The following is a 26,951-nucleotide window of genomic DNA, read 5'->3' as shown; positions in this document are numbered from 1 at the left end:
CTCTCCATTTTTCCGTCTCTCTCTCAATTTCTCTCCATTTTTCCGTCTCTCTCTCTCTCTCTGTTTTTTTTTTAATTTTCTGTCTCTGTTTTTTTTTCAGTCTCCATTTTTTCCCGTTTTTCCATCTCCCTCTCCGTTTTTTCTCTCTCCACCTCTCTCTGTCTCGCTCTCTCTGTTTCTATCTCTCTCTCAGTTTCTCCCTGTTTTTGCATCTCTCTCTCCATCCGTTTTCCCGTCTCTCTCTCCGTTTTTTTTTACAGTGTTTCTGTCTCTCTATATTGTCTGTACTAATGGGTTGTGCAGAGATGGTACAGAAAAATATGATGCATTATTGGCTTCCTTAACGCTATGTAACTACAAGTGTTAATGGCTGTATTCCTTCACAAATCTAAGGATTTAAATGTCACAGATCATCACAAAGAAAATACAGTATAATAGACCCCATTGACGGGTTTGTCAAGAGGAAAGAAAGCAGATGGGGCTTTATTATTGAACATTATGCCAGAGCATCAGCATGATATAAAAGGATTATCTACTTGCTTGGAAAACGCCTCATTCTGGACCATCTCCAAAGCTCACAGAAATACATGCATATCCTGCTAGCGTCTTGTATATCGTGTTGCTTCAGCAGTATGGGAAAAACATATGTGCCGACTGCAGTCTTATCTAGCCTATTTGATATAGTCTTATAGTGTTCGGAATACGCAAGTGTTAAATGTTAGTGTGTTAGAATCTGCAGATGATTTCTGTATGGGTATGTCTGTTAGCCTACATAGGTTATGAGGATTTTGGAAGCTGACATAAGTTTTGAAACTTCGAGAGTTTGACTATTGCCTCTCAGGTATACACTCTGTCTCTATCAAGATGGTGCCGATTGGGAAGGGTGAAGTCTTATGAGTTCCAACCCAACTTTGCCATATAATGACTTTTATCGCATTTATCTTCACACAAAGTTCATACTTTATCACATATGACCGCTAAGCACTTCTGGACATTAGATCGACAGTTTGATAACCTTGATTTTGACTTCAAATAGAACTTCAACTATGACTCAGCTTATTCCACTGATAATACCTGACCCTATCCTTTGTTCCATGGGCTACCAAAACATAGGTGTAGACAATAACAGAATAAGATGGATGAGCTTCGTTTGAGAGTTTCCTATCAGAGAGACTTGAATAGTTGAAATATTATATGTCTTACTGAAACGTGGCTGGATGATGATGCTACGCGCCTAGTACTCGGTGGTTCTCAATGCAGCAGTAGGATCGGAAGGCGGCTTCGGGGAAGTCGATAGGAGATTAAGTGTATTTTTTCATAAATAAAAACTGTTGTTCTGCTTCAAGTGTGAAAGAAATCACTAGCTTTTGCTCACCTGATATAGAATACCTCGTAGTAAGCTGCAGACCCTTTTATCCTACAAAGAGAGTTCTCATCCATAATTATCACGGATGTATACATCCCTCCACAACTCAACACACTCTTTGGCACTCAACAAAATGTATGGGTCCATGGACAAACAAGAAACAGCGCACCCAGTGGCAGTGTTTCTGTTGGGTGGAAACTTTAACGCAGGGAGATTTAAAACCGTCCTACCTCACATCTACCAAAACATCTCCTGTGCCACTAGGTGCGCAAAAGACTCAAGACCACTTGTATTCTACCCAAAGAAACGCTTACAGGGCCCTCCTTTGTCCTCTCTTTGGGCAAATCTGAATATGAGTCCATTCTCCTGCTTCCTGTTTACAAATAAAAGCTCAAACAGGAAATACCAGTGATGCGCTCAATACAGAAGTCGTCGCATGAAGCAGACGCAAGGCTACAAGACTATTTTGCTAGTACAGATATATTCCGGGATTCATGCGATAGCATTGAGGAGTATAACACAACAGTCACAGGCTTCATCAATAAGTGCATCGACGATGTCGTCCCCACAGGGACTATAAGAACATATCCAAACCAAAAACCATGGATTAGAGGAAATATCCATGCTGACCTAAGGCTAGAGCTACTTCTTACAAGGAACAGGACATGGACATGGATGCATACAAGAAAGCCCACTATGACCTCTGATGAGATGTCAAACATGCAAAAGGACAATATAGGAGGAAGGTAGAATCCTATTGCACTAGCTCTGATGCTCATCGTATGTGTCAGGGCTTACAGATGATAACTGATTACAAAGGGAAACCCAGCCGTGAGTTGCCCAGCAATGCAGAACTCTCAAATGAGCAAAATGCCTTCTTAGCGCGCTTCGTGGAATATAACACTGTGCCTTTCGTGAAAGCCTTTGTTTTTCCAGATGACTTTGTGTTTTCACTCTCTGTGGCCAAAAGCAAAATGCTTATACAGGTTAACAATTGCAGACGGAATATCAGAACGTGTTCTCAAGGCATGTGCAGACCAGCTGGTAAGTGTCTTCTCAGTCTGTAACACCAACATGTTTCAAGCTGACCACCATTGTCCCTGTTGCCAAAAACTCAAAAGTAACCTGCTTAAATGGCTATTGCCCTGTAGCACTCACATCTGTAATTATGAAGTGCATTGAAAGGCTGGTCATGACACACATCAACACCATCATCCCAGACCCAGATGGTGAGGGTAGGCAACAACACCTACGCCACGCTGATGCTCAACACCAGGGCCCCTCAGCGGTGTGTGCATAGCCACCTCCTGTACTCCTTGTGCACCCATGACTGTGTGGCCACGCACGAGTACAACACCATCATCAAGTTTGCTGAAAACACGACGATGGTAGGCTTGATCACCAACAGCAATGAATCAGCCTACAGGAGGAGGTCAGAGACTTAGTAGTGTGATGCCAGGACAACAACCTCTCCCTCAACTTCAGTAAGACCAAGGAGCTAATCGTGGACTGTAGGAGAAAGAGGGGAGATCACGCCCCCATCACGTCCAGATCACTAAGGCCTCAACATGGTCCACAAACACCTGTGCAGTCGTAAAGAGGGCACTGCAGTGCAACTTCCCGCTCAGGAAGTTGAAAAGATTTGGCATGGGCCCTTGGATCCTCAAAAAGTTCTACAGCTGCACCATCGAGAGCATTTTGACTGGCTGCGTCACCACTTGGTATGGAAAATGCACCCCCCCTTGACATCAAAACGTGCTACGGAGGGTGGTGTGGACAGACCAGTACATTACTGGGGCCAAGCTCCCTGCCATCCAGGTCCTCTATATCAAACGGTGTCAGAGGAAGCCCCGAAAAATGACCAAAGACTCCAGCCACCCAAGCCATAGACTGTTCACTCTGTTACCAGCCGGCAAATGGCACCAGAGTATCGGCGCTCGGACCAACAGGGTCTGAGAAGGCTTCTACCCCCAAGCCATAAGACTGCTAAATAGCCAAATGTCTAAATAGTCAAGTAATTGTACCCAAACTATCTGCACTGACTTTATCTAGCACTGACCCTACGCACACTCACTGGACTATATATGCACAACATATACACACTCACACACATTAAATTGACACTCCCACACAAAACCTACACACATTCACTACATATGCACACACACGACAAACACACGAATACAACACAACACAAACATAACACACATGAGCATACAACACTAAATTATGCAAGTGCACACACACACACACACACACACACACACACACACACACACACACACACACACACACACACACACACACACACACACACACACACACACACACACACTTGCATTTGCAACTGCTACTATGTTAATTATTTTACTCTTATTATTATCTATCCTGGTGCCTTGTCACTTTACCCTACCTTCATGTACACTGGTACCTTAAATACCTTGTACTTCTGCGCATTGATCTGGTACTGGTACTCCCTGAAAATATAACTAAATTCTTCTGTATTTTATTTTATTCCTTTTGTCTTATTCCTCTTGTATTTTTGGGGTGGTGGCTGCTTGATTTATAAGTTTGGAGCTCCACCAAGTTATTTGAGGACACTGATTTGAAGGAATTCTCCTCATTTCTAACCTATCGCAATTTGGGCTCTCCAATCCAGGCTTCAAACCTTGTTTTTCTCCTTTTTGGGAAAACAAGTTCAGGCATCAAAAGAGTGGTTTACCAGCTGACTAATAAGCTACAATTTGAGCTAGCTACTGTAGCTTGATAGCTGAGAGAGGCGTCGATGCAGGCCATCAAGTGTGTTGTAGTGGGGGACGGCTTTGACAACTACTCTGCCAATGTGATGGTCGATGGGAAACCAGTGAATCTGGGTCTATGGGATACAGCAGGACAGGAAGACTACGACAGACTCCGACCACTGTCCTATCCACAGACGGATGTGTTCTTGATTTGCTTCTCCCTCGTGAGTCCTGCCTCCTTTGAAAACGTCCATGCCAAGTGGTACCCAGAGGTGAGACACCACTGCCCCAACACCCCCATCATCCTGGTGGGCACCAAGCTGGATCTGAGAGACGACAAGGACACCATCGAGAAGCTGAAGGAGAAGAAACTCACCCCCATCACCTACCCCCAGGGCCTGGCCATGGCCAAAGAGATTGGTTAGTTTACTAATGGTACTTAGTCTTGTCCAGGGGGTCTATTGGTACTTCAAGGTCAGTACAGTAACAGGAGAGGGGCTAGTGTTTTGTCCAGGGGGGTACTGTACATAAAGGTGCCTCAGTACAGAAACAGGAGAGGGGCTAGTGTCCTGTCCAGGGGGGTACTGTACATAAAGGTGCCTCAGTACAGAAACAGGAGAGGGGCTAGTGTCCTGTCTGGGAGGGGGGGGGGGTACTGTACATCAAGGTGCCTCACTACAGTAACAGGAGAGGGGCTAGTGTCCTGTCCAGGGGTGTACTGTACATAAAGGTGCCTCAGTACAGAAACAGGAGAGCTAGCTACATAGTTGTCTTTGCTGTCTTCGTATCCAAGGTAATTGTGTAGTTTAGAGTGTGTAGACTTAGAGTGATTATCTTAATTTACCGAGGTTAGCTAGCCAGCTATTTGTCGTCCTTAACGTAGGAGTCACTGCTAGCTAGCTAGCCAACAGCTAGCCAACGTCTTCCGAATTGAACTTCAACAACCCGGTCAACATTCCGCCTCGCTCCACAGGTAGTATCACATTTTCATTTCACTTCATTACAGTACAACGGTTTGATTTGTTTGATCGTAGCTAGCTAGCTACATAGCCGTCTTTGTATCTAAGACAATTGTGTAGTCTGGAGCGATTTTCTAGGTTAGCTAGCCAGCTATTGTCGTTCTTTTAACGTAACGTTACGTAATCAACACTGCTAGCTAGCCAGCTAGCCCCCGAATAGCAGCACTGTAGAAACTATTACACTCGACGGAACGACTTGATTAGTGTAGTGTCAACAACGTAGCCACTGCCAGCTAGCCTACTCCAGCAGTACTGTATCATTTCAATCATTTTAGTCAATAAGATTCTTGCTACGTAAGCTTAACGTTCTGAACATTCGATAAGTGTAGTCCACTTGTCATTCCAATCTCCTTTGCATTAGCGTAGCCTCTTCTGTAGCCTGTCAACTATGTGTCTATCTATCCCTGTTCTCTCCTCTCTGCACAGACCATACAAACGCTCCACACCGCGTGGCCGCGGCCACCCTAATCTGGTGGTCCCAGCGCGCACGACCCACGTGGAGTTCCAGGTCTCCGGTAGCCTCTGGAACTGCCGATCTGCGGCCAACAAGGCAGAGTTCATCTCAGCCTATGCCTCCCTCCAGTCCCTCGACTTCTTGGCACTGACGGAAACATGGATCACCACAGACAACACTGCTACTCCTACTGCTCTCTCTTCGTCCGCCTACGTGTTCTCGCACACCCCGAGAGCTTCTGGTCAGCAGGGTGGTGGCACCGGGATCCTCATCTCTCCCAAGTGGTCATTCTCTCTTTCTCCCCTTACCCATCTGTCTATCGCCTCCTTTGAATTCCATGCTGTCACAGTTACCAGCCCTTTCAAGCTTAACATCCTTATCATTTATCGCCCTCCAGGTTCCCTCGGAGAGTTCATCAATGAGCTTGATGCCTTGATAAGCTCCTTTCCTGAGGACGGCTCACCTCTCACAGTCCTGGGCGACTTTAACCTCCCCACGTCTACCTTTGACTCATTCCTCTCTGCCTCCTTCTTTCCACTCCTCTCCTCTTTTGACCTCACCCTCTCACCTTCCCCCCTACTCACAAGGCAGGCAATACGCTCGACCTCATCTTTACTAGATGCTGTTCTTCCACTAACCTCATTGCAACTCCCCTCCAAGTCTCCGACCACTACCTTGTATCCTTTTCCCTCTCGCTCTCATCCAACACTTCCCACACTGCCCCTACTCGGATGGTATCGCGCCGTCCCAACCTTCGCTCTCTCTCCCCCGCTACTCTCTCCTCTTCCATCCTATCATCTCTTCCCTCTGCTCATACCTTCTCCAACCTATCTCCTGATTCTGCCTCCTCAACCCTCCTCTCTTCCCTTTCTGCATCCTTTGACTCTCTATGTCCCCTATCCTCCAGGCCGGCTCGGTCCTCCCCTCCCGCTCCGTGGCTCGACGACTCACTGCGAGCTCACAGAACAGTGCTCCGGGCAGCCGAGCGGAAATGGAGGAAAACTCGCATCCCTGCGGACCTGGCATCCTTTCACTCCCTCCTCTCTACATTTTCCTCCTCTGTCTCTGCTGCTAAAGCCACTTTCTTCCACTCTAAATTCCAAGCATCTGCCTCTAACCCTAGGAAGCTCTTTGCCACCTTCTCCTCCCTCCTGAATCCTCCTCCCTCCTGAATCCTCCTCCCCCTCCCCCCCTCCTCCCTCTCTGCAGATGACTTCGTCAACCATTTTGAAAAGAAGGTCGACGACATCCGATCCTCGTTTGCTAAGTCAAACGACACCGCTGGTTCTGCTCACACTGCCCTACCCTGTGCTCTGACCTCTTTCTCCCCTCTCTCTCCAGATGAAATCTCGCTTCTTGTGACGGCCGGCCGCCCAACAACCTGCCCGCTTGACCCTATCCCCTCCTCTCTTCTCCAGACCATTTCCGGAGACCTTCTCCCTTACCTCACCTCGCTCATCAACTCATCCCTGACCGCTGGCTACGTCCCTTCCGTCTTCAAGAGAGCGAGAGTTGCACCCCTTCTGAAAAAACCTACACCCGATCCCTCCGATGTCAACAACTACAGACCAGTATCCCTTCTTTCTTTTCTCTCCAAAACTCTTGAACGTGCCATCCTTGGCCAGCTCTCCCGCTATCTCTCTCAGAATGACCTTCTTGATCCAAATCAGTCAGGTTTCAAGACTAGTCATTCAACTGAGACTGCTCTTCTCTGTATCACGGAGGCGCTCCGCACTGCTAAAGCTAACTCTCTCTCCTCTGCTCTCATCCTTCTAGACCTATCGGCTGACTTCGACACTGTGAACCATCAGATCCTCCTCTCCACCCTCTCCGAGTTGGGCATCTCCGGTGCGGCCCACGCTTGGATTGCGTCCTACCTGACAGGTCGCTCCTACCAGTTGGCGTGGCGAGAATCTGTCTCCTCGCCACGCGCTCTCACCACTGGTGTCCCCCAGGGCTCTGTTCTAGGCCCTCTCCTATTCTCGCTATACACCAAGTCACTTGGCTCTGTCATAACCTCACATGGTCTCTCCTATCATTGCTATGCAGACGACACACAATTAATCTTCTCCTTTCCCCCTTCTGATGACCAGGTGGCGAATCGCATCTCTGCATGTCTGGCAGACATATCAGTGTGGATGACGGATCACCACCTCAAGCTGAACCTCGGCAAGACGGAGCTGCTCTTCCTCCCGGGGAAGGACTGCCCGTTCCATGATCTCGCCATCACGGTTGACAACTCCATTGTTTCCTCCTCCCAGAGCGCTAAGAACCTTGGCGTGATCCTGGACAACACCCTGTCGTTCTCAACTAACATCAAGGCGGTGGCCCGTTCCTGTAGGTTCATGCTCTACAACATCCGCAGAGTACGCCCCTGCCTCACACAGGAAGCGGCGCAGGTCCTAATCCAGGCACTTGTCATCTCCCGTCTGGATTACTGCAACTCGCTGTTGGCTGGGCTCCCTGCCTGTGCCATTAAACCCCTACAACTCATCCAGAACGCCGCAGCCCGTCTGGTGTTCAACCTTCCCAAGTTCTCTCACGTCACCCCGCTCCTCCGCTCTCTCCACTGGCTTCCAGTTGAAGCTCGCATCCGCTACAAGACCATGGTGCTTGCCTACGGAGCTGTGAGGGGAACGGCACCGCAGTACCTCCAGGCTCTGATCGGGCCCTACACCCAAACAAGGGCACTGCGTTCATCCACCTCTGGCCTGCTCGCCTCCCTACCACTGAGGAAGTACAGTTCCCGCTCAGCCCAGTCAAAACTGTTCGCTGCTCTGGCCCCCCAATGGTGGAACAAACTCCCTCACGACGCCAGGACAGTGGAGTCAATCACCACCTTCCGGAGACACCTGAAACCCCACCTCTTCAAGGAATACCTAGGATAGGATAAAGCAATCCTTCTCACCCCCCCTTAAATGATTTAGATGCACTATTGTAAAGTGGCTGTTCCACTGATGTCAGAAGGTGAATTCACCAATTTGTAAGTCGCTCTGGATAAGAGCGTCTGCTAAATGACTTAAATGTAAATGTAATGTAATGTATTTTATTTTTTAAACTGCATCAATGGCAAGGGCTCTAAATAACAATTTATTTGAAATTTGTATTTAATTTAATTTATCTGCTCCACTAAGTGTTGTCCCTTTGACTGCTGCTTCTATTGACATCTGGTAGCTCCTGCTGAGATTAGTCCTGTCAATGCCTCTGCAAATGAAAGGCCTCCAAAATTCACTTGGATGGCAGTGGAACAAGTAAACAAACAAACGCAAGGAGACAAAGGGATCGAACGGAGTTACACAATGGACCACAATTTTGAGTCCCTTTACGGCCTGGAAAAGAAGTCTGAGCTGTTTTCAGAATATAAAACATTTTCTTTATTTTAATCACTTCAACTAATTATTCTGCTCTATTTTAAACATTTTTATTGATGTTTTGATGCATGCATGGCAGGGCTAACGGAACATACTGGTTTGCTGATTCATTTATTACGAACCATTAGAGAGGTGTTTGATGCTAATGAATAAAGAGAGAACACTATTCCACAGTTAATTGTGTCCTTTGGTGCTGGCATGTTAGATTAATAAAGAAATTTATCCTCACCAACATGGTGGACAGAGTCAGCCTTGATGGAATTGAACTACTGTGAGGCGACCTTTCTGGCATGGAATCGTTTTGTTAATTTGGAACACAATTAAATGAGTTAAACATCTCAAATCCAACACCTTCCCTAGCCCAGAGAGACCTTTTCCCTTCTATCAATAATCATGTTTTTAGATAAAATGACCATGTTGACTCGTACAGCCAGCGGTCCACGGCAGGAGTGGGATCAAACTCAACAGAAGGCCCCTCCAGGCTGATCCTCATCAGGGTTTCGGTGGTGGAGACCCCAAGGCAGCTTCTTGTGGAATTCTTAATCTGGTTGTGCGCAGAGAAGCCTCGCTCACACTGGGCGGCTGAAATGGGCAGCACCAGCATAAGCTGCACCAACTCCAGCATAAGCTGCACCAACTCCAGTATGTTCTAGGGAAAATATGATATCTTTCAATTCCATTTAAACTCTTACCATTAACATATCAAAACCAACCATAGAAGGATACCATACATAACCACTCAGGACTGTTAGCCTACCTTGCAATCGTGCCTGTAGTGGTCCTTTGTCAACACGGTCTCCCACAGGCCACTAAGACTTGTCCTTGAAATTGTGGCTGACCAGGATTTTCAGCCCCTTCCACTCATCCTGGATTGCAGCTATATTGCACCCCAATCTGCAGGATTGAACAGAGCAAGTGAGTTTGCAAATATGCAAACATACCATTGTCTCATATGGGAATGCAGTGTCAAATAAATTCTTACCTTTCTAGAGGCTCCTTGAAATGTCTCATCAGGTCTGCCACACCATTGTCGCCAAAGGGGAGAAGGCTGGCCTGGTCATCTGGCCATGTGTCAGGGTTTCATTTATTTATTTTATTTCACCTTTATTTAACCAGGTAGGCAAGTTGAGAACAAGTTCTCATTTACAATTGCGACCTGGCCAGGATAAAGCAAAGCAGTTCGACACATACAACGACACAGAGTTACACATGGAGTAAAACAAACATACAGTCAATAATACAGTATAAACAAGTCTATATACGATGTGAGCAAATGAGGTGAGATAAGGGAGGTAAAGGCAAAAAAAGGCCATGGTGGCAAAGTAAATACAATATAGCAAGTAAAACACTGGAATGGTAGATTTGCAATGGAAGAATGTGCAAAGTCGAAATTAAAATAATGGGGTGCAAAGGAGCAAAATAAATAAATAAATTAAATACAGTAGGGAAAGAGGTAGTTGTTTGGGCTAAAATATAGGTGGGCTATGTACAGGTGCAGTAATCTGTGAGCTGCTCTGACAGTTGGTGCTTAAAGCTAGTGAGGGAGATAAGTGTTTCCAGTTTCAGTGCTTTTTGTAGTTCGTTCCAGTCATTGGCAACAGAGAACTGGAAGGAGAGGCGGCTAAAGAAATAATTGGTTTTGGGGGTGACTAGAGAGATATACCTGCTGGAGCGTGTGCTACAGGTGGGAGATGCTATGGTGACCAGCGAGCTGAGATAAGGGGGGACTTTACCTAGCAGGGTCTTGTAGATGACATGGAGCCAGTGGGTTTGGCGACGAGTATGAAGCGAGGGCCAGCCAACGAGAGCGTACAGGTCGCAATGGTGGGTAGTATATGGGGGGTTTAGCACTCTGAAATACTCCACTGGAGTCTGGACACCCTCATCCTTCAGCAAACCACCAAACCTGGCTTTGAGATCATCTACGCCAATGTTGATGGCCGCCTCCATGTGCTGCTTCAGCTGGGGATTGGTGAGGTCTGTGAAGCCTTTCAGATTCCCCTTCAGTGTTATTCCCTTTAACAGAAATAACACACACACACACACAATGAAATGTCTGGCCGTTTGTTTGTCTCCCATAAAAAAAATGTAAAGACTTCTCCACTGCATTTCCCTCCCTATCCTCAAATCTTTCTATTGGGCAACGAAAACATTGATTCTCACACTGAGAATCTGTCTTAATAATCGATTTTAATAATTGATTTCTCTTACATCCTAACAAGCTCTCATCCTAACACACCTGGAATCTCCTCTCATCACCCTGCTGCTGAGCAAGCATGGTCTGGATCTTCTCCAGCATGCCTCCTGCCTTTTTAGATACCCTAAAACGTTATGTTCAGAAATCCACAGGCTCGAGCGGTCACGACGGGGCAAACAAAAATTCCAAATAGTATCCGTCAAGTTCGTAGAAACATGTCAAACCTTTTTTATAATCAATCCTCAGGTTGTTTTTACAATATATAATCGGTAATATGTCAACCGGAATGTAGTTACTTCCATAGGAGAGAGAGAGAAAATGGCTGCTGCGCATGAAAATCTCTGCCATCCACTGAGGCGATGGGATGTTTCTCGCTCATTTTTCAAAATAAAAGCCTGGAACTATGTCTAAAGACTGTTCACACCTTGAGGTAGCGATAGGAAAAGGAATTTGGTTGATATCCCTTTAAATGGAGGCAAGGCATCCAATGGAACAGAGAGCTTTCAGGAAAAACAGCACTTACTTGTTGGATTTTCCTCAGGTTTTTGCCTGCAATATCAGCTCTGTTATACTAACAGACAATATTTTGACAGTTTTGGAAACTTTAGGGCGTTGTCTATCCTAATCTGACAATTATATGCATATTCTAGTTTCTGGGCCTGAGAAATGGCCAGTTTCAAATGGGTACGTTTTTTAGCTAACAACAAAAATACTGCCCCCTACACTCAACAAGTTAATAAACTCTGCTACTAGAACTATATGCATATCCTAGCTTCTGGGCCTGAGTAACAGCAAGTTTACTTTGGGCATGCTTTCATCCGGACATCAAAATACTGCCCCCTAGTCCAATGAGGTTAAATTTCCTCTGTAAATCTGACCTTCCTTGCCCCCCTTGAACTTCCGCGGTTGTTGATGCTACGGCCAGGTGCTCCATGTGTTGTAGAACAACGGAGTACTGACCTTCGTCAGTGGCAAGGTCAATGCTGCAGAAACACTTAGAGGGCTCTATGGACATTTGGGATCCAGGGAGTTCCCTTGACGCTAGACAGTGGGCAAATATCCACACTGAGCTCTTGCCCGAGAACATAGACCTCTCATTTGGATTTTCCACTGAAGTGATACATCTTCCATATCAGATTCAGAAGATCGTACACAAGCAACAACTTTGGCTCTTTCTTCTGAATGGTCAGTATTGCCAGCTCAGAATCTTCCAAACAATTCACAACCCCCCCCATGTCTTGTGCCAACAGAAAATAATAATTCTGTGGAATTTACCATTCCAGCACTTCGCTCACGCACACAGACACACATAGTATTGTTTGACATTCTCTGCTTGCAAATATAACTAAATCAGATAATGTATTAGTTACAAACCTATGTGGCATACAGTGGATTGGGATTTTATGCCCCCCAGCCTCCCCTGTAGGTGGGCAATCACTCCCCACGGTGGCCCATGTTCACGGAGGCACCATCTGCACTGAAGGAGATGCACTTCTTCATCCATGACCCTCCATCCTCTGGGCAAACAGCATGAAATGCAGCCTTGGTGGCATCCAAAACATCTCGAATGGACAACACAAAAAAACAATTATACAAAACTATTTCTTACCAACTAAATTCTCCATCTCCATTACGAATAATGATTAAACTTCACACAAAAATAAAGCCTATAAAGAGAAACAATTTACCAATTGGCAAGGGAGTGTTCAAGGTCTGTTGTCCGACCAAATTTGACGAAGGTTCTTCTTTCACAATTTAGTATGTTATGTTTATCTTTATTCTCAGCTGCCTCCTCTTCTCCTCAGACAGCAACACTTGCCTCCTCAAGGCTGCTGACACCGTGTCTGATGGTGTCTTCTGTCTCAACTGGTACAGATCTCTGCACTGGATAAGCCACTGCGAGATGTTATGTTTCACTACGCTATATCTCTTTTCAGATGCGGGTTTCCTGACAGGAAGGACGAGTTGCCCAACTGTTTTTGCCCTCAATATTTGCAGAACATGACATTGTTTTCTAACTCTAGCCATGGGAACGTTATGAGCCAATTCGCATTGAATCTATATGTTCTCCCTCTGCCGGCTGCAGCGGACTTTGAAGTGACAGCGGGGGTCATGGTAGCTTCGATAACGTTAGCCGCCATGTCAACGTTAGCCGTCTCAGGTAAACCTTGTGAAGAGGTTTCGTTAGTTGAACCTTATGAATGCCCCTCACCTGATTACTCTTTCTCCTCGTCTCTTTTCCGCTTAAAATAAAATTGAATGTGATTCATTTTTAGCGATGTCTGCACCTTTCTTTCACTTTGACTGGACTGCGTCATCACTGAAAACCCCACTGTGGTTGGCGCATGTCGCTTGTGGATTGAGGGACTTGTAGTTTTTAAACAATTAACAGCAGGGGGGGGGGGAGGCAAATAGATTACAGTATGTTGCACACTGTGCTCTCATAAATAATTTTTACGGTTTGCACAAATCTATTTTTAGGGGCAAATGCGAGTGAAATACTCACACTATAGAGCCTTGTAGATGGAGTGCGATGACACGTATGTCGGCTCAGAAGACCCGCCTACCTGACCATTCAGATGAGGGAGTGTGATGACACGTATGTCGGCTCAGAAGACCCGCCTACCTGACCATTCAGATGAGGGAGTGTGATGACACGTATGTCGGCTCAGAAGACCCGCCTACCTGACCATTCAGATGAGGGAGTGTGATGACACGTATGTCGGCTCAGAAGACCCGCCTACCTGACCATTCAGATGAGGGAGTGTGATGACGTGTATTCCGGTTTGCGGGAAACACCTCATTTTCTGAATGCCATATCTAGTTCAAGTTTGAGATCCGAATAACTAAATACATTCGGGAACAATAATCGACAACATCACTAAAATTCATAACATTGAGAAAGGACAAAGGTTTTGGGCAAAAGGGTAAGTTGCATTTTATTTTTTACATAACTAGTAGCTAACTTATTCTACTGTCATCTAAAATTAGCTAGCTAACTAGCATAAGGAATTCCATTCCAAGCACAGAGGAGTTTTTCTGTTTGACAGAGCAAAATGGTTAGTTTGCCTACAAGCCTTTCATTCTTATAGTGATATCACAGGTAAAGCAGATATTTCAACAGATTTCAATGTGAAGCATCCACTTGGCGATTTGAGTTTTTGCACACACGCATTTCAGAAAGTAGGCTTTACCTAACGGAATTATTCAAATGCATGCTAAAGCATGCCAATAGGATCTTGCTATCTCATGGTTGACTGCCCACCTCCATGCTTGTTCTGCCCACTATGATTAATTTGTTCCCATTAGAAATGACAGGCTGTGATCTATCTTGGGTTAGTTACACAAATCTTTGGTAATACAGTGCATTCGGAAAGTATTCAGACCCTTTGACCTTTTTCCACATTTTTTTCCACACCTATTCTAAAATCGATTAAAAGTTTTTTCCCCTCCTCAACCTAAACAAATGTGTAAAAAGTCATGGGGTCTGAATACTTTCCCGGAGGGACTGTATTTTATATTGTTGACCTTCAACAGATTCACAGCCTTTGGTAGGAAACAAACTCTTTTGGGAAAGTACAAATCTTCCATTCACTGGTGTTCCATTTCAAGTTGTGGGCACAAAGACATATGAATGCCACCAGGGAAAGACAGACAAAAAAAGAAGAAGGCAGTAAGTTTAAAGGTGGAACACCGTAATTTATACCATATACTTTTTTGTAATGTTTTTTTTAGTGAGTACTAACTAACAGTGTAATACGTGTAAGTGGGGTTAGGGTGGTGAGTGTCCACTTACACTAACAGCTTTTGGTGTCTAGTAAGTGCCATGTAAGCTCAATCAATTAATATAATGAAATGTTTTCTTTTCATTAGCTTTAAGACAATGCCTCTGTGCAGAGATGGAAACGGGTACAAAATACCAAAAAGGTGGACTGCAGGGCTATGTTACGTTAAATAAATAAATGACTATATAGTAAGTGCCTAGGTACCAAATTGTCACGTTCTGACGTTCGTTCTTTTATTATGTCTTTGTTTTAGTATGGTCAGGGCGTGAGTTGGGTGGGTTGTCTATGTTCCTTTTTCTATGTTTGGGATTTCTGTGTTTGGCCTGGTATGGTTCTCAATCAGAGTCAGCAGTTTATTGTTGTCCCTGATTGAGAAGCATATTTAGGTAGCCTGGTTTCACTTTTGAGTTGTGGGTGATTATTTTCCGTGTTAGTGTTTGTTACCACACGGGACCATTTCGTTTGTTTCACTTTGTTATTTTGTATTTTTGTAGTGTTCAGTTTGTCTTATTAAAATGTGCACTTACCACGCTGCAAATTGGTCCGATCTCTCTTACTCCTCATCAGAGGAAGACGACGAACGTTACACAAATAAAGTAACAGGGTTGAAGTTTTCATCTTAAATCAGCCAAGAATTGTTTTTTACTAGTGGATTACTTGTGGATAAAAAATAATAATATTAAATAAAGATGTGTCAATTTGTTTGCCTATATGCCTTTTTAAAAACAATGCAGATATTGAAGTAAACCTATTTTGGTTAAGACAAGTAACTATGAGTAAGGGAAAACATTGTGATAAGCTTGCAAGCTGAGTTTGAATAAGACATCCGATTACCACTTTGCATTTAGAATGGTTGGGTTTATTATAGCAAATAAAAAATAAATAATTGATGGATCAATAGAAAGAAGAATGTCTCTCACTTGCCCCTGCAAGCCGGTCGGCATCCCCATCATCACACTCCCTCATTTGATTGGTTAAGTTGTGGCTTTGGTAACTAGTGACGACCCTTACATACAGGGCCTTCAGAAAGTATTCATACCTCTTGACTTATTCCACATTTTGTTGTCACAGCCTGAATTCAAAATTGATTGCATTTAATTTTATTCTCACCTTTACTCTCACACATGATACCACATAATCACGAAGTGAAAACATGTTTTTAGATTTTGGTGCAAATATATTGAAAATGAAATACAGAAATATCGAATTTACATAAGTGTTCACACTCCTGAGACAATAATTTGTAGAAGCACTTTAGGCAGAGATTACATCCGTGGGTCTTTTTGGGTAAGTCTCTAAGAGCTTTGTACAATATTTGCCCATTATTATTTTTAAACATTTTCAAGCTCTGTCAAATTGGTTGTTGATCATTATTAGAGAGCCATTTTCAAGTCTTGCCATAGATTTTTAAGCTGATTCAAGTCAGCTGTAACCATGCCACTCGGGAACATTCAATGACATCTTTGTAAGCAACGTTAGTGTAGATTTGGCCTTGTGTTTTAGGTTATTGTCCTGCTGAAAGGTGAAATCGTCTCCCAGTGTCTGTTGGAAAGCAGACTGGAACCAGGTTTACCTCTAGGATTTTGCCTGGGCTTATAGCTGTATTATGTTTCTTTTGATCTAAAAAAAAACCTCTGTAGTCCTTGCTGCTGACGAGCATACACGTAACATGATGCAGCCACCACCATGCTTGAAAATATGAAGAGTAGAACTTGTTGCAAACAGGATGCATGTTTTGGAATATTTGTATTCTTTTCATTCTGTCATCTAGGTTAGTATTGTGGAGAAACTACAATGTTGTTGATCCATCCTCAGTTTTCTCATATTACAACCTATAAAATCACAATTGGCCTCATGGTGAAATCCTTGAAGTTTGTTTCCTCTCCATCAACTGAATTAGGAAAGATGCCTGTATCTGTGTAGTGACTGGGTGTATTGATACACCATCTAAAGCCTAGTTGATAACTTCAGCGTCTGAAATCGAGGCCCTTTGCGAGGCATTGAAAAACCTCCATAGTGTTTGTGGTTGGATCTGAGCTTGAAATGCACTACTCTACCTTACAGATAATTGTATGTGTGGGATACAGAGATGGGGTAGTTATTCAAAAATTGTGTGAATACTTTCTGAAGGCACTGTATTCATAAACCAATAAATGCTCCCTGCCCACAGTATGCTTTCTCACAAACGTCTTGAAATTCCTGTCCTCTTTTAAAAAGGACAATAGCCAGGAACACATTAATATTGAAAATCAGTTGCTGTAAAGCACCTGAGAGTTTAATGACATAAATTGTATAATTGTACACGGCATTAGAATTGAATTGCCTTGTCTTGTACCCAGAGCACAGTTTCTCATGGGAGGAAAAGTAGCTGAGTGCAATAGCAGGTGGAGGGATAAAGGGTCTTGCATGGGCAGGTGCATGTGTGCACACTCAAGGTTCAAAATAAGGTAGGCTAATAGTAATGGTGAAGCCAGATCAGGCCTTTCCTTTGAGGAGAAGGGGAGCTGGTAAACGTCAATTGCCTTTTTGAGTCGTTTGGTCCAATCACAGCTTAACAGCAGTGTGGAAGCCAGTAACCTGCCAGAGACATCGGGAGACCGCTAGGCTGCTGTTGGTTGGCCTCTACTTTCGATTTATTTCTCTTTCACAATTAAATGGGCACTGTAAACATAACGATAAAGACAAACCTAGTCTGTGGCCTCCTCTAACTCCCCTCCTTACACCCCTCATGGGCCTGGGTCGGTGCAGCCCACCACAAGTCAGACAGGAAGTAATTACTGGCATAACACTCTGGATAAGAGTGTCTGCTAAATGACTTAAATGTAAATGTAAATAACAGGAAGAGACCACTGCTGCATACGACCCTCAACAGGGATGCACTGACTGCTGTAATCGATTCCAGTGAATTATGAGTTTTGATTGATTTATTCTTGCTCACAGATGAAAATGAAGAAATGCAGGATTTACATTACTAATAATTGCAAAGCGCATTTAAAATACATAACACAACACGTGACAATAATAGAATATTGAGCAATTGTAAACATTACAGGATATTTTTCATGATGGAAAGAAATTTTAATGTTAAAATATGATTTAAATGTTTTTATTTTTTGGGAGAACCATTTAAGAGCTAGAGTTATTATACAGTCTGATTAGAGTGGCGTTTCTCAGGCGTTTCATACAGGCAGTTATACAGGACAGTTTGTGTCTGTTTCTCAGAAGCCTGGTTGTGCAGTTTCCTCTTTTTGGCGGGATCAGGAATAACAGACAGGCAGACATCCTATTGTGGCCTTGTCTGTTCAGTGACCGCAGATCGATTTACAAAACACATTACTGGACCATATCTAGGACATAACTATTGTTGTTGTGCGCCTGAGGGTTGGGTGGAAGGTGAACCGCTTGGCTATTTATGTCCAGAGTTCACTCCAGGTCAATTAGTAAGACAGAGTTGATGGTACAAAACAATCAAGCCAAATCCCAGGAGTAATGCTGAATCAGCCAGAGCACACATAGTGTGACTTCAAGGAGGGTGTCTAATATATGTTGGATGTGTCAAATCACAGCGTGATGAAACAAATGTACACAAACCTAACAGGAGGAGCCCATAGACACGATAGTATTGTACTGGCCTTAACAGAGTTTGAGTGATTGGGTTGCTGTGGCCAGAACAGCCTGATGATGCATCATTGGGGCTGCACTATCGATTTCCTCAATCTCAGAAAGTGAATGTTATTGCTTTGGGCGTTTGAATGTTGAGTTTCCACACTTGTTCTGTGTTCGACCGCGCTGGCTGGTAGGGAGGAGGCATGCGTCAGTGGTCATTTTTCACTTGCTATCTGACAACAGTGAGCGGTGTGAGTGGAGCAGCGGAGGTGTGTGAGGAGATTGTAGTAGATGGCAGTCAAGCGTAGCATGCCAATAAATGAATCTGTCCTGAAGAAAAGGGTATTTGTCAGAGCCGTGCTAAAACTGTGAACGCAGAGCCGCCGCCCTCCACCCTGTTTAAAGGCCAACGGAAAAAAACTAAAAGAAAAGGTTATTAACCAGCAGAGAGAGAGCGATAGAGAGAGAACGGACACGCTGGGGTGTGATTAAAACTCACCTCTCCAAGTCCAACCTGTCTCTGTGGACTGGCAAACAGTACAAACTGCCTTGAGCTGCTCAGACTGCTGTCAATTACAAGAAATGTCAGACTAAGTCCAAATCTATCACCATCTGTACCTGTAACTATGTGACATTGCATTTGTCCCCACTATATGGCATTACATCTGTAACCATTAATATAAAATAACAAACAATTTTGACAATGACAACCGAGACTATCAATGGTACTGTAATAGTGGATGTAATGATCAATTATAGTAATGGGAAGAGTAATGGGAAGAGACTTACAGGAAACATTTTATTGATATTCAAAGGTCAGAGTTTTATACAGCGTGTGGGTCTAATCTTGGATGCTGATTGGTTAAAACTCTAGGTACCCATAGAGATTTAAACATACTGTAGAAACCCACCCTCTACACACACCCAGTTCACTTGCACTCACTCAAGAATAACTTAGGTTCTCAGCCCTTTACATTGCTCTCAAATAGTTCTGTAGAGATAGGAACAAACAGTTGGAGTGTTTATTGTGCATTTACATAAAACATTCTCACGGGGGGGTGGGGGGGGGGACTTTGTCTGATGAAACATTCTCATTTCATTAAAAACTCACCACCCCATACATGCATACTTCCTTAACCTAAACCGTTTCCTGGGTGAGAGGGCACAATGCCCCTCATTTTCATAGCATTTCTCGGATCAGAAAAAAAGCTTCAATATAAACTTTTTTCCCCTTGGTCTCATTCAGGAACCTTGTCAGTTCCCTCAACGTGTACTTTGACCCCTCTGCTTGACTGGCTGTAGAGGAGTCTGAAAAAAGGCCTCCTCATCATCCGCTTCCTCAGACTCACTTTCCTCCTCATCTCCCATCTTGACTACCTGCCCTTCCTCTCTGGTCAGGGACTCCCCCCCAGCACTTGGCAAAGGTTCCTTGGTGCCTTTGACCACAGCAGCCTCTCCCCTCCCACCTCCTTTCTTCTCCCCCTTTTTTCTTTTCCACTTGACACCCCCTTAGTATCTTACACTTTCCCCACTATACTCTCCTCATTAACTAGCATAACCTGACTAGGCCCAGCCTCAGCTACCCGAACAATCTCTGGCCTGACTAGGCCCAGCCTCAGCTACCCCACCATCTCTAGCCTGACTAGACCCAGCCTCAGCTACACCACCATCCATAGCATGACTAGGCCCAGCCTCAGCTACCCCACCATCTCTAGCCTGACTAGACCCAGCCTCAGCTACACCACCATCCATAGCATGACTAGGCCCAGCCTCAGCTACCCCACCATATCTAGCCTGACTAGGCCCAGCCTCAGCTACCCCACCATCTCTAGCCTGACTAGACCCAGCCTCAGCTACACCACCATCCATAGCATGACTAGGCCCAGCCTCAGCTACCCCACCATCTCTAGCCTGACTAGGCCCAGCCTCAGCTACCCCACCATCTCTAGCCTGACTAGACCCAGCCTCAGCTACACCACCATCCATAGCATGACTAGGCCCAGCCTCAGCTACCCCACCATCTCTAGCCTGACTAGACCCAGTCTCAGCTACACCACCATCCATAGCATGACTAGGCCCAGCCGTAGCTTCCCCACCATCTCCGGCATTACTAGGCCCAGCCTCTGCTGTCTGTGTCTCATTGCCCCCTGCACACTGACCTCGATTTCACCACTGGCGCTTGTACCCTCACTTTGTCTGCGGCCTTTATGTGGGAACGCAAAGCTCTTATGCCCCAAATCACCACACTCAAAACACCGTAGACAATCTGTGCTGCCAAACCCTTCGTAGAGCCCCTCCCCTTTCCTCTCTTTAAAATACACATTTAGCTGTTGCTCAGTGTTATTTAGAAACATGAACACTTGCCTCCGGAACGAAACAACATGCTTAATGGCATCTGCCTGAAAACCTAGCAAACTTACCAAAATGTCTCTTTCCTGATTTGAAAATCCAAATATGCTCTTTTCATGAACACAACCACAGCTTTGTTCATTCTGGAAGCAGAATGTATAAATTCAGCCCCTACCTGTTTACCGACTGTGAACAGAACCTCCTCCACTTTAACTTCAATCTCAGGAACACACCTGAATCCATGCCGTATCGACAGCGTCTCCTCCGCGCTAGGCTGAGAAGCCATCGCTCACACACTCTGTCCTCTTCCACCCTAACAGGGTGCCCTCCACACCAAACACTCAAACTCCAAAAACCTCCAGAGGAGGCAGAGGAGGAGGACGAGAATTATTTGGCATGGCGAAACATGGTCCCAGTCTAAGATTTCTATACTTTAATTGCTTTCCGGGCACATTAGTAAGGAGAATTATGCAAAGCAGCTCGGCGAGCAAAATGAGGGCGAGTTTTGCGACTTTGTACTTGAGGTAGTTAAGGTCGTCAAGCACAGGAGAGCAGAGATGGCAAAGTAGCGTCTTTAATAGGCAAGTCCAAAAATGGGTCAGGTACAATACCAATAAATGCCCAAGACATAGGAACACGCAGTCACTCACGGAAGGAGAAAAACAATGCTTCTTACTTTTCCTACAACACTATACAAATGTGAATAAACTGAGGAAACCTCAACGAGCAACATGAAAATAATCATGCACAAACCTAAGCGGGAAACAGGGGTAAATATACACACAGAAATTAAAGCGAATGAAAACCAGGTGTGAATGAACCAAAGACAAAACAAATGGAAAAAGAAAAATGGATCGGTGATGGCTAGTAGGCCGGCAACGCCGATCTCCGAGCACCGCCCGAAAAAGGAGAGGAACCACCTTCCGTGGAAGTCATGACAGCGAGTTTGAAGATTCTGGGAGTAAGAGGATGTCTATTTAGGTGAGATAAAAGTGATATTTGTTTGTTTCCTACACCTGTGTAGCATGAAAATGGTTGAAGGTGATTCAACAGTCATCCAGCCTATAGGCGTCTGCACGGCAATTGTAATGTAATGTGATACGATATATACTGAACCCTCATTGAGAAGGGAGGACAGGAAGTGAAGAGAAAGAGTATTTGGAATATTGATAGAAATCCATTGCTCAATAGAAACAAAAAGGCTGCTGGAAACATATACAACAGTAAATTGGATCACAATCCATTGGGTAATGCTGAATTCAATCTGCCAAGTGAGATTCTGATGCTGATACCAGATCCCATTGATATTTCAAAAGCTTATTATTTTCTCACACAACCAAATGTATCTGCTGTCAGAATGCTCCATGACTAGCAGCGTATTGGAGTAGGACAACATATTAATATTAAAAGAGCTAATTATCAATGGTGCCTACAATGCATTTATGAAATTGTATGCTATTTACCCAGTACGGAAATCAAAATGGCACTTAAATAAACTGCAGTAATTAGTTGATATTTTACTACTCATACAAGCGCAGACACACACATGCAGACACACACACAGACACACACAGCAACTTCATTAGCAATGTGTTTGAAAGAAAATGCTAATTAAAAACACCACTCAAGGCATCCTCCCGTGGGCACTGAGCAGGTGTCTTAAAGCTACTAGTGCTTGGCGATTGTACTTTACTGTTCCCATTGCCTGGCAACGCGTTGGTCCCTGAGTAGCAGAGAGAATGGATGGGGATTTGTAATAAATCTCTGTGTACTTACGAGGTGTTAGTTAAAGATGCCACAAGCCACAGAATCCAAATTAGTACCCAACCTGTGAGTGTCTCTGCTGTTGCTCGAAGGGCAAAAAACAGCCCTGCCGGATTAATTCCGGATAAACTCTATCCCGATTATCATGCAGTATTTGAGAGATGTGTCACGAGTCCTGAAATAATAAACACGCCCCTCCTGGGACGAGCCCATCTTAATTGGAAAAGGATACCAGAAGGTCAATCATGCATGTAACTTCTAATCACCTGCTGTCTTCATCAACGGCTCTTTAATAGTGGAGGATTGAAATGCGTGTCTGTTTTAAAACATGTTAAGTCTTTCTCTCTCATGAAGTTGGCTGTGCTGGTTTACCTTGAACCAACATTGTACAGACTGGATTATTGAGGAGAGATAAATAGGGAGAGTTTTTTTTCCCCTCTTTCTCTTATAATTCTAATATTTCATTTATGTGCAGAGACACAAACGTCATGAAATATTCAGTGATCTCCTTATTTCTTCCCAAGCAGCGCTAAACAGCACGTATTCATAGATGCATTTGTAGGTCTCTAGAGCCATATAGATGAAGATCCTGCTGACCACAGGATTTAACCTAAATTTGTCATGACAAGTAATAAAATGATTCATCCCACTGGGCACAGGTGTCAGTTCAACACCTAGTTTTGATTTATATTTGATTGAGTTGTCAACTAACAGGAATGACGGAGTCCATCTAAATCATCTTGGCTCTTGGACTCTGTCTACGCATTTCAAGGCTGCGTTGAGACAATGATTTATCAATGATCCAGCTCAGATAATCTCTACCATTGTGTTGAGTTTTGTAGTGCTGCTGAAAATTAACATTATCCCAGGGGTGTTGGCAGACACAATGTGACTAACTCAATTGATGTCCCTCTAACTGCCCTGAATGCCTCTGTTGACCCTACAGCTATTTATGCAGTAATCACGTGCCTATGACCCAGGGTTATATGTTAGCACTGAGGAGGTGTGCCCTAGTAGAAAGTCCACTGTGTGCAGCTCACCCTGCACTATCAACTCACCCTGCACTATCAGCTCAAACATAAATAACATGACCATGCCTACTTCTGATAAGCTTCCCAGTAAAACAATAAAAACAATCAGCGTCCCAGAAAAGTGCTTAAAATAGCCCACATTAACAAATGTAGCCTAAGAAAGAAGGTTCATGAAATCAATAACTTGCTAGTAACAGATGACATCTCAAGCTCACTTAGATAATACATTTGACGGTACAGGTGTAGCAATACATGGTTATAACATCCACAGAAGAGACAGAAATACCAATGTTGCGGTCTATATTCAGAACCACATTCCTGTCAAACTTAGAGAGGATCCCATGTTAAATACTATTTAAGTAATATGGCTATAGGTTCATCAGCCTCACCGAAAGCCCATTCTTGTGGTAAACTTCAACAGACCACCAAGTTCTAATAGTCAGTATCTGGCTAATATGTTTGAAATGCTTGATAATGTATGTGATATCAACAGAGAGGTATATTTTTTCTGGGTGATTTCAATATTGACTGGCTATCATCAAGCTGCACACTCAAGAAAAAGCTTCAAACCAAGTTCCAAAGGCTGGGCCTATTGCAGTGTATAAGAGGTCATACAATACGTTTTGTATTGATTCCTATGTTGATGATGTAAATAATATTTGCTGGTTTGTGGTGTAATGAAGAGCAACCAGACACTGCACTTGATATATTTATGAAATGTCTTATTCCAGTTACTAATAAGCATGCACCCATTAACCTGTTTGGGAGAGGGGGCAGCATTTGCACTTTTGGATGAATAGCATGCCCAGAGTGAACTGCCTCCTACTCTGTCCCAGATGCTAATATGTGCATATTATTATTAGTAGTGGATAGAAAACACTCTGAACTTTCTAAAACTGTTTGAATGATGTCTCAGTATAACAGAACTCATATGGCAGGTGAAAACCTGAGAAAAATCCAACCAGGAAGAGGGACATCTGAGGTTTGTAGTTTTCCAAAGCTTGGCCTACTGAATACACAGTGTCTATGGAGTCAAGTTGCACTTCCTACAGCTTCCACTAGATTCTACTATAAAGGAGGGGCTCATGAGACCTCTTTGAGTCAGTGGTCTGGCAGAGTGCTCTGGTCTCATGACGTGCACTCCCGACAGAGATATCTCTCATTCCAGTGCTTTTCTTTAGACATAGGAATTCTCCGGTTGGAACATTATTGATGTTTTATGTTAAAAACATCCTAACGATTGATTCCATACATCATTTGACATGTTTCTAAAGGACTGTAAAGGAACCTTGAGTTTTTGTCTGGACAATGTGCTTGCGCCTCATGGAGATGAATTAGTGGGCTGAACACGGTAACAACAAGTGACTATTTGCACATAAATGATGGACTTTATGGAACAAATCAGTCATTTATTGTCGAACTAGGATTCCTGGGAGTGCCTTCTGATGAAGATCATCAAAGGTAAGTGAATATTTATGGTGTTATTTCTAACTTCTGTTGACTCCAAAATGGCAGATATTTCTCTGTCTGTTTTGGGTTCTGAGCGCCATTCTCAGATTATGCTTTTTCCATAAAGTTTTTGAAATCTGACATTAAGGAGAAGTCTATCTTTAATTCTGTGAATAACATCTTTAATCGATGTTTATTATGAGTATTTCTGCAAAATCACTGGATGTTTTGGAATCAAAACATTACTGCACATAAGGCGCCAGTGTAAACTGAGATTTTTGGATATGAATATGCACATTATCGAACAAAACATACATGTATTGTGTAACATGATGTCCTATGAGTCTCATCTGATGAAGATCATCAAAGGTTAGTGATTAATTTTATCTATATTTCTGCTTTTTGTGACTCCTATCTTTGGCTGGAAAAATGACTGTGTTTTTTTGACTTGGCTATGACCTAACATAATCATATGTTGTGCTTTCGCTGTAAAACTTTTCTGAAATCGGACACGATGGGTAGATTAACAAGATGTCTATCTTTCATTTGCTATATTGGACTTGTTAATGTGTGAAAGTTACATATATCTAAAAAATATCTTTGAATTTCGCGCAATTCCTTTTCAGCGGAATGTTCTCGAGGGGTTCCGCTTAGGAATGCCTGTGCTACAAAAGTTAACATCAATATGAAGACTGTAATTTATCTAATTAACTAACTAAACTCAGCAAAAAAATAAACGTCCCTTTTTCAGGACCCTGTCTCTCAAAGATAAATGCAGAATTTTAGAAAGGTTTTCGGACGTCTAGTAAGGGACCGTACATTTGCAATGTGGACTTTCTCACTAACCATATGGCAAATGTCAAAATGTTCCCTTAAGGTATGTCAGGGCTTGTTGGAAAGTTTCAGGCGGACAGTTCTTCATACTGTTTTTTTCAAGCACTGGTGGGTTAGTGGTCCTCCAAGTGCAGGAGATTGTATTGTGGTCTCTTAATCACTCTAAAATGTTTTGCCTTCTTTGTCTACCCTAAACTGCCATTCCAAATAGAGAAGATTGGCAGGAAACAATAACCCAAGATAAAATAAAAAATCTCAGAAATTTTCCAGACGCACAAAAACATTTTTTCCTCTAATATTTGGCACATTTGTTTACATTCCTGTTAGGGAGCCTTTGCCAAGATAATCCATCCACTTGACAGGTGTGGCATATCAAGAAGCTGATTGAACAGCATGATGCCACGGATCTCTCAAGTTTTGAGGGAGTGTGCAATTGGCATGCTGACTTCAGGAATGTAAATAATGAAAATATAAGAAAACACACCTAAAGACAGACCTATGACAACAACATAGCATGGCAGCAACACATGACAACACAGAATGGTAGCAACACAACATGACAGCAGCACAACATAGTAGCAGCACAAAACATGGTACAAACGTTATCAGGAACAGACAACAGCACAAAAGACAACAATACATCACGCGAAGCAGCCACAACTGTTGCCAGAGAATGTAATGTTATGCCTCTACTATAAGCCGCCTCCAACGTCAATTTGGTAGTATGCCCAACCGGCCTCACAACCGCAGACCATGTGTAACCACGCCAGGGCAGGACCTCCATATCCGGCTTCTTCACCAGCCACCTGGACAGCTGATGAAACTGTGGGTTTGCAAAACCAAAGAATTTCTGCGCAAACTGTAAAAAAACTGTCTCATGGAAGCTCATCTGCATGCTCGTTGTCCTCACCAGGGTCTTGACCAGACTTCAGTGAGAAAATGCTCACCTTCAATGGCCACTGGAATTCTGGAGAAGTGTGCTCTT

At 43.7% G+C, this 26,951-nt stretch overlaps 1 protein-coding gene and 1 long non-coding RNA gene across 2 annotated transcripts; one reads left to right on the top strand and one right to left on the bottom strand.

Annotated features, from left to right (window-relative positions):
- Window positions 1-4,151: 4,151 nt before the first annotated feature.
- Window positions 4,152-4,559, top strand: LOC135517031 (ras-related C3 botulinum toxin substrate 1-like). Its single transcript, XM_064941063.1, has one exon. The coding sequence runs from the start codon at window positions 4,152-4,154 to the stop codon at window positions 4,530-4,532; it is 381 nt and encodes a 126-aa protein (XP_064797135.1). The 3' UTR covers window positions 4,533-4,559.
- A 4,429-nt stretch (window positions 4,560-8,988) lies between these two features.
- LOC135518021 (uncharacterized) lies at window positions 8,989-10,330 on the bottom strand. The gene is made up of 3 exons (XR_010452102.1): window positions 9,934-10,330; window positions 9,709-9,845; window positions 8,989-9,600 (listed from the first exon to the last, which is right to left on the bottom strand). It is a non-coding gene; the product is annotated as an uncharacterized LOC135518021 (long non-coding RNA).
- Between the last annotated feature and the right edge of the window lie 16,621 nt (window positions 10,331-26,951).

Source organism: Oncorhynchus masou, chromosome 28, assembly GCF_036934945.1.
Source record: "Oncorhynchus masou masou isolate Uvic2021 chromosome 28, UVic_Omas_1.1, whole genome shotgun sequence".
Classification (NCBI taxonomy): Eukaryota; Metazoa; Chordata; class Actinopteri; order Salmoniformes; family Salmonidae; genus Oncorhynchus; species Oncorhynchus masou.
This window is presented reverse-complemented; position numbering and strand designations above follow the sequence as displayed.

Coding starts and splice junctions, on each gene's coding strand:
- LOC135517031 (XM_064941063.1), top strand. CDS start 4,152: ATGCAGGCCATCAAGTGTGTTGTAGTGGGGGACGGCTTTGACAACTAC.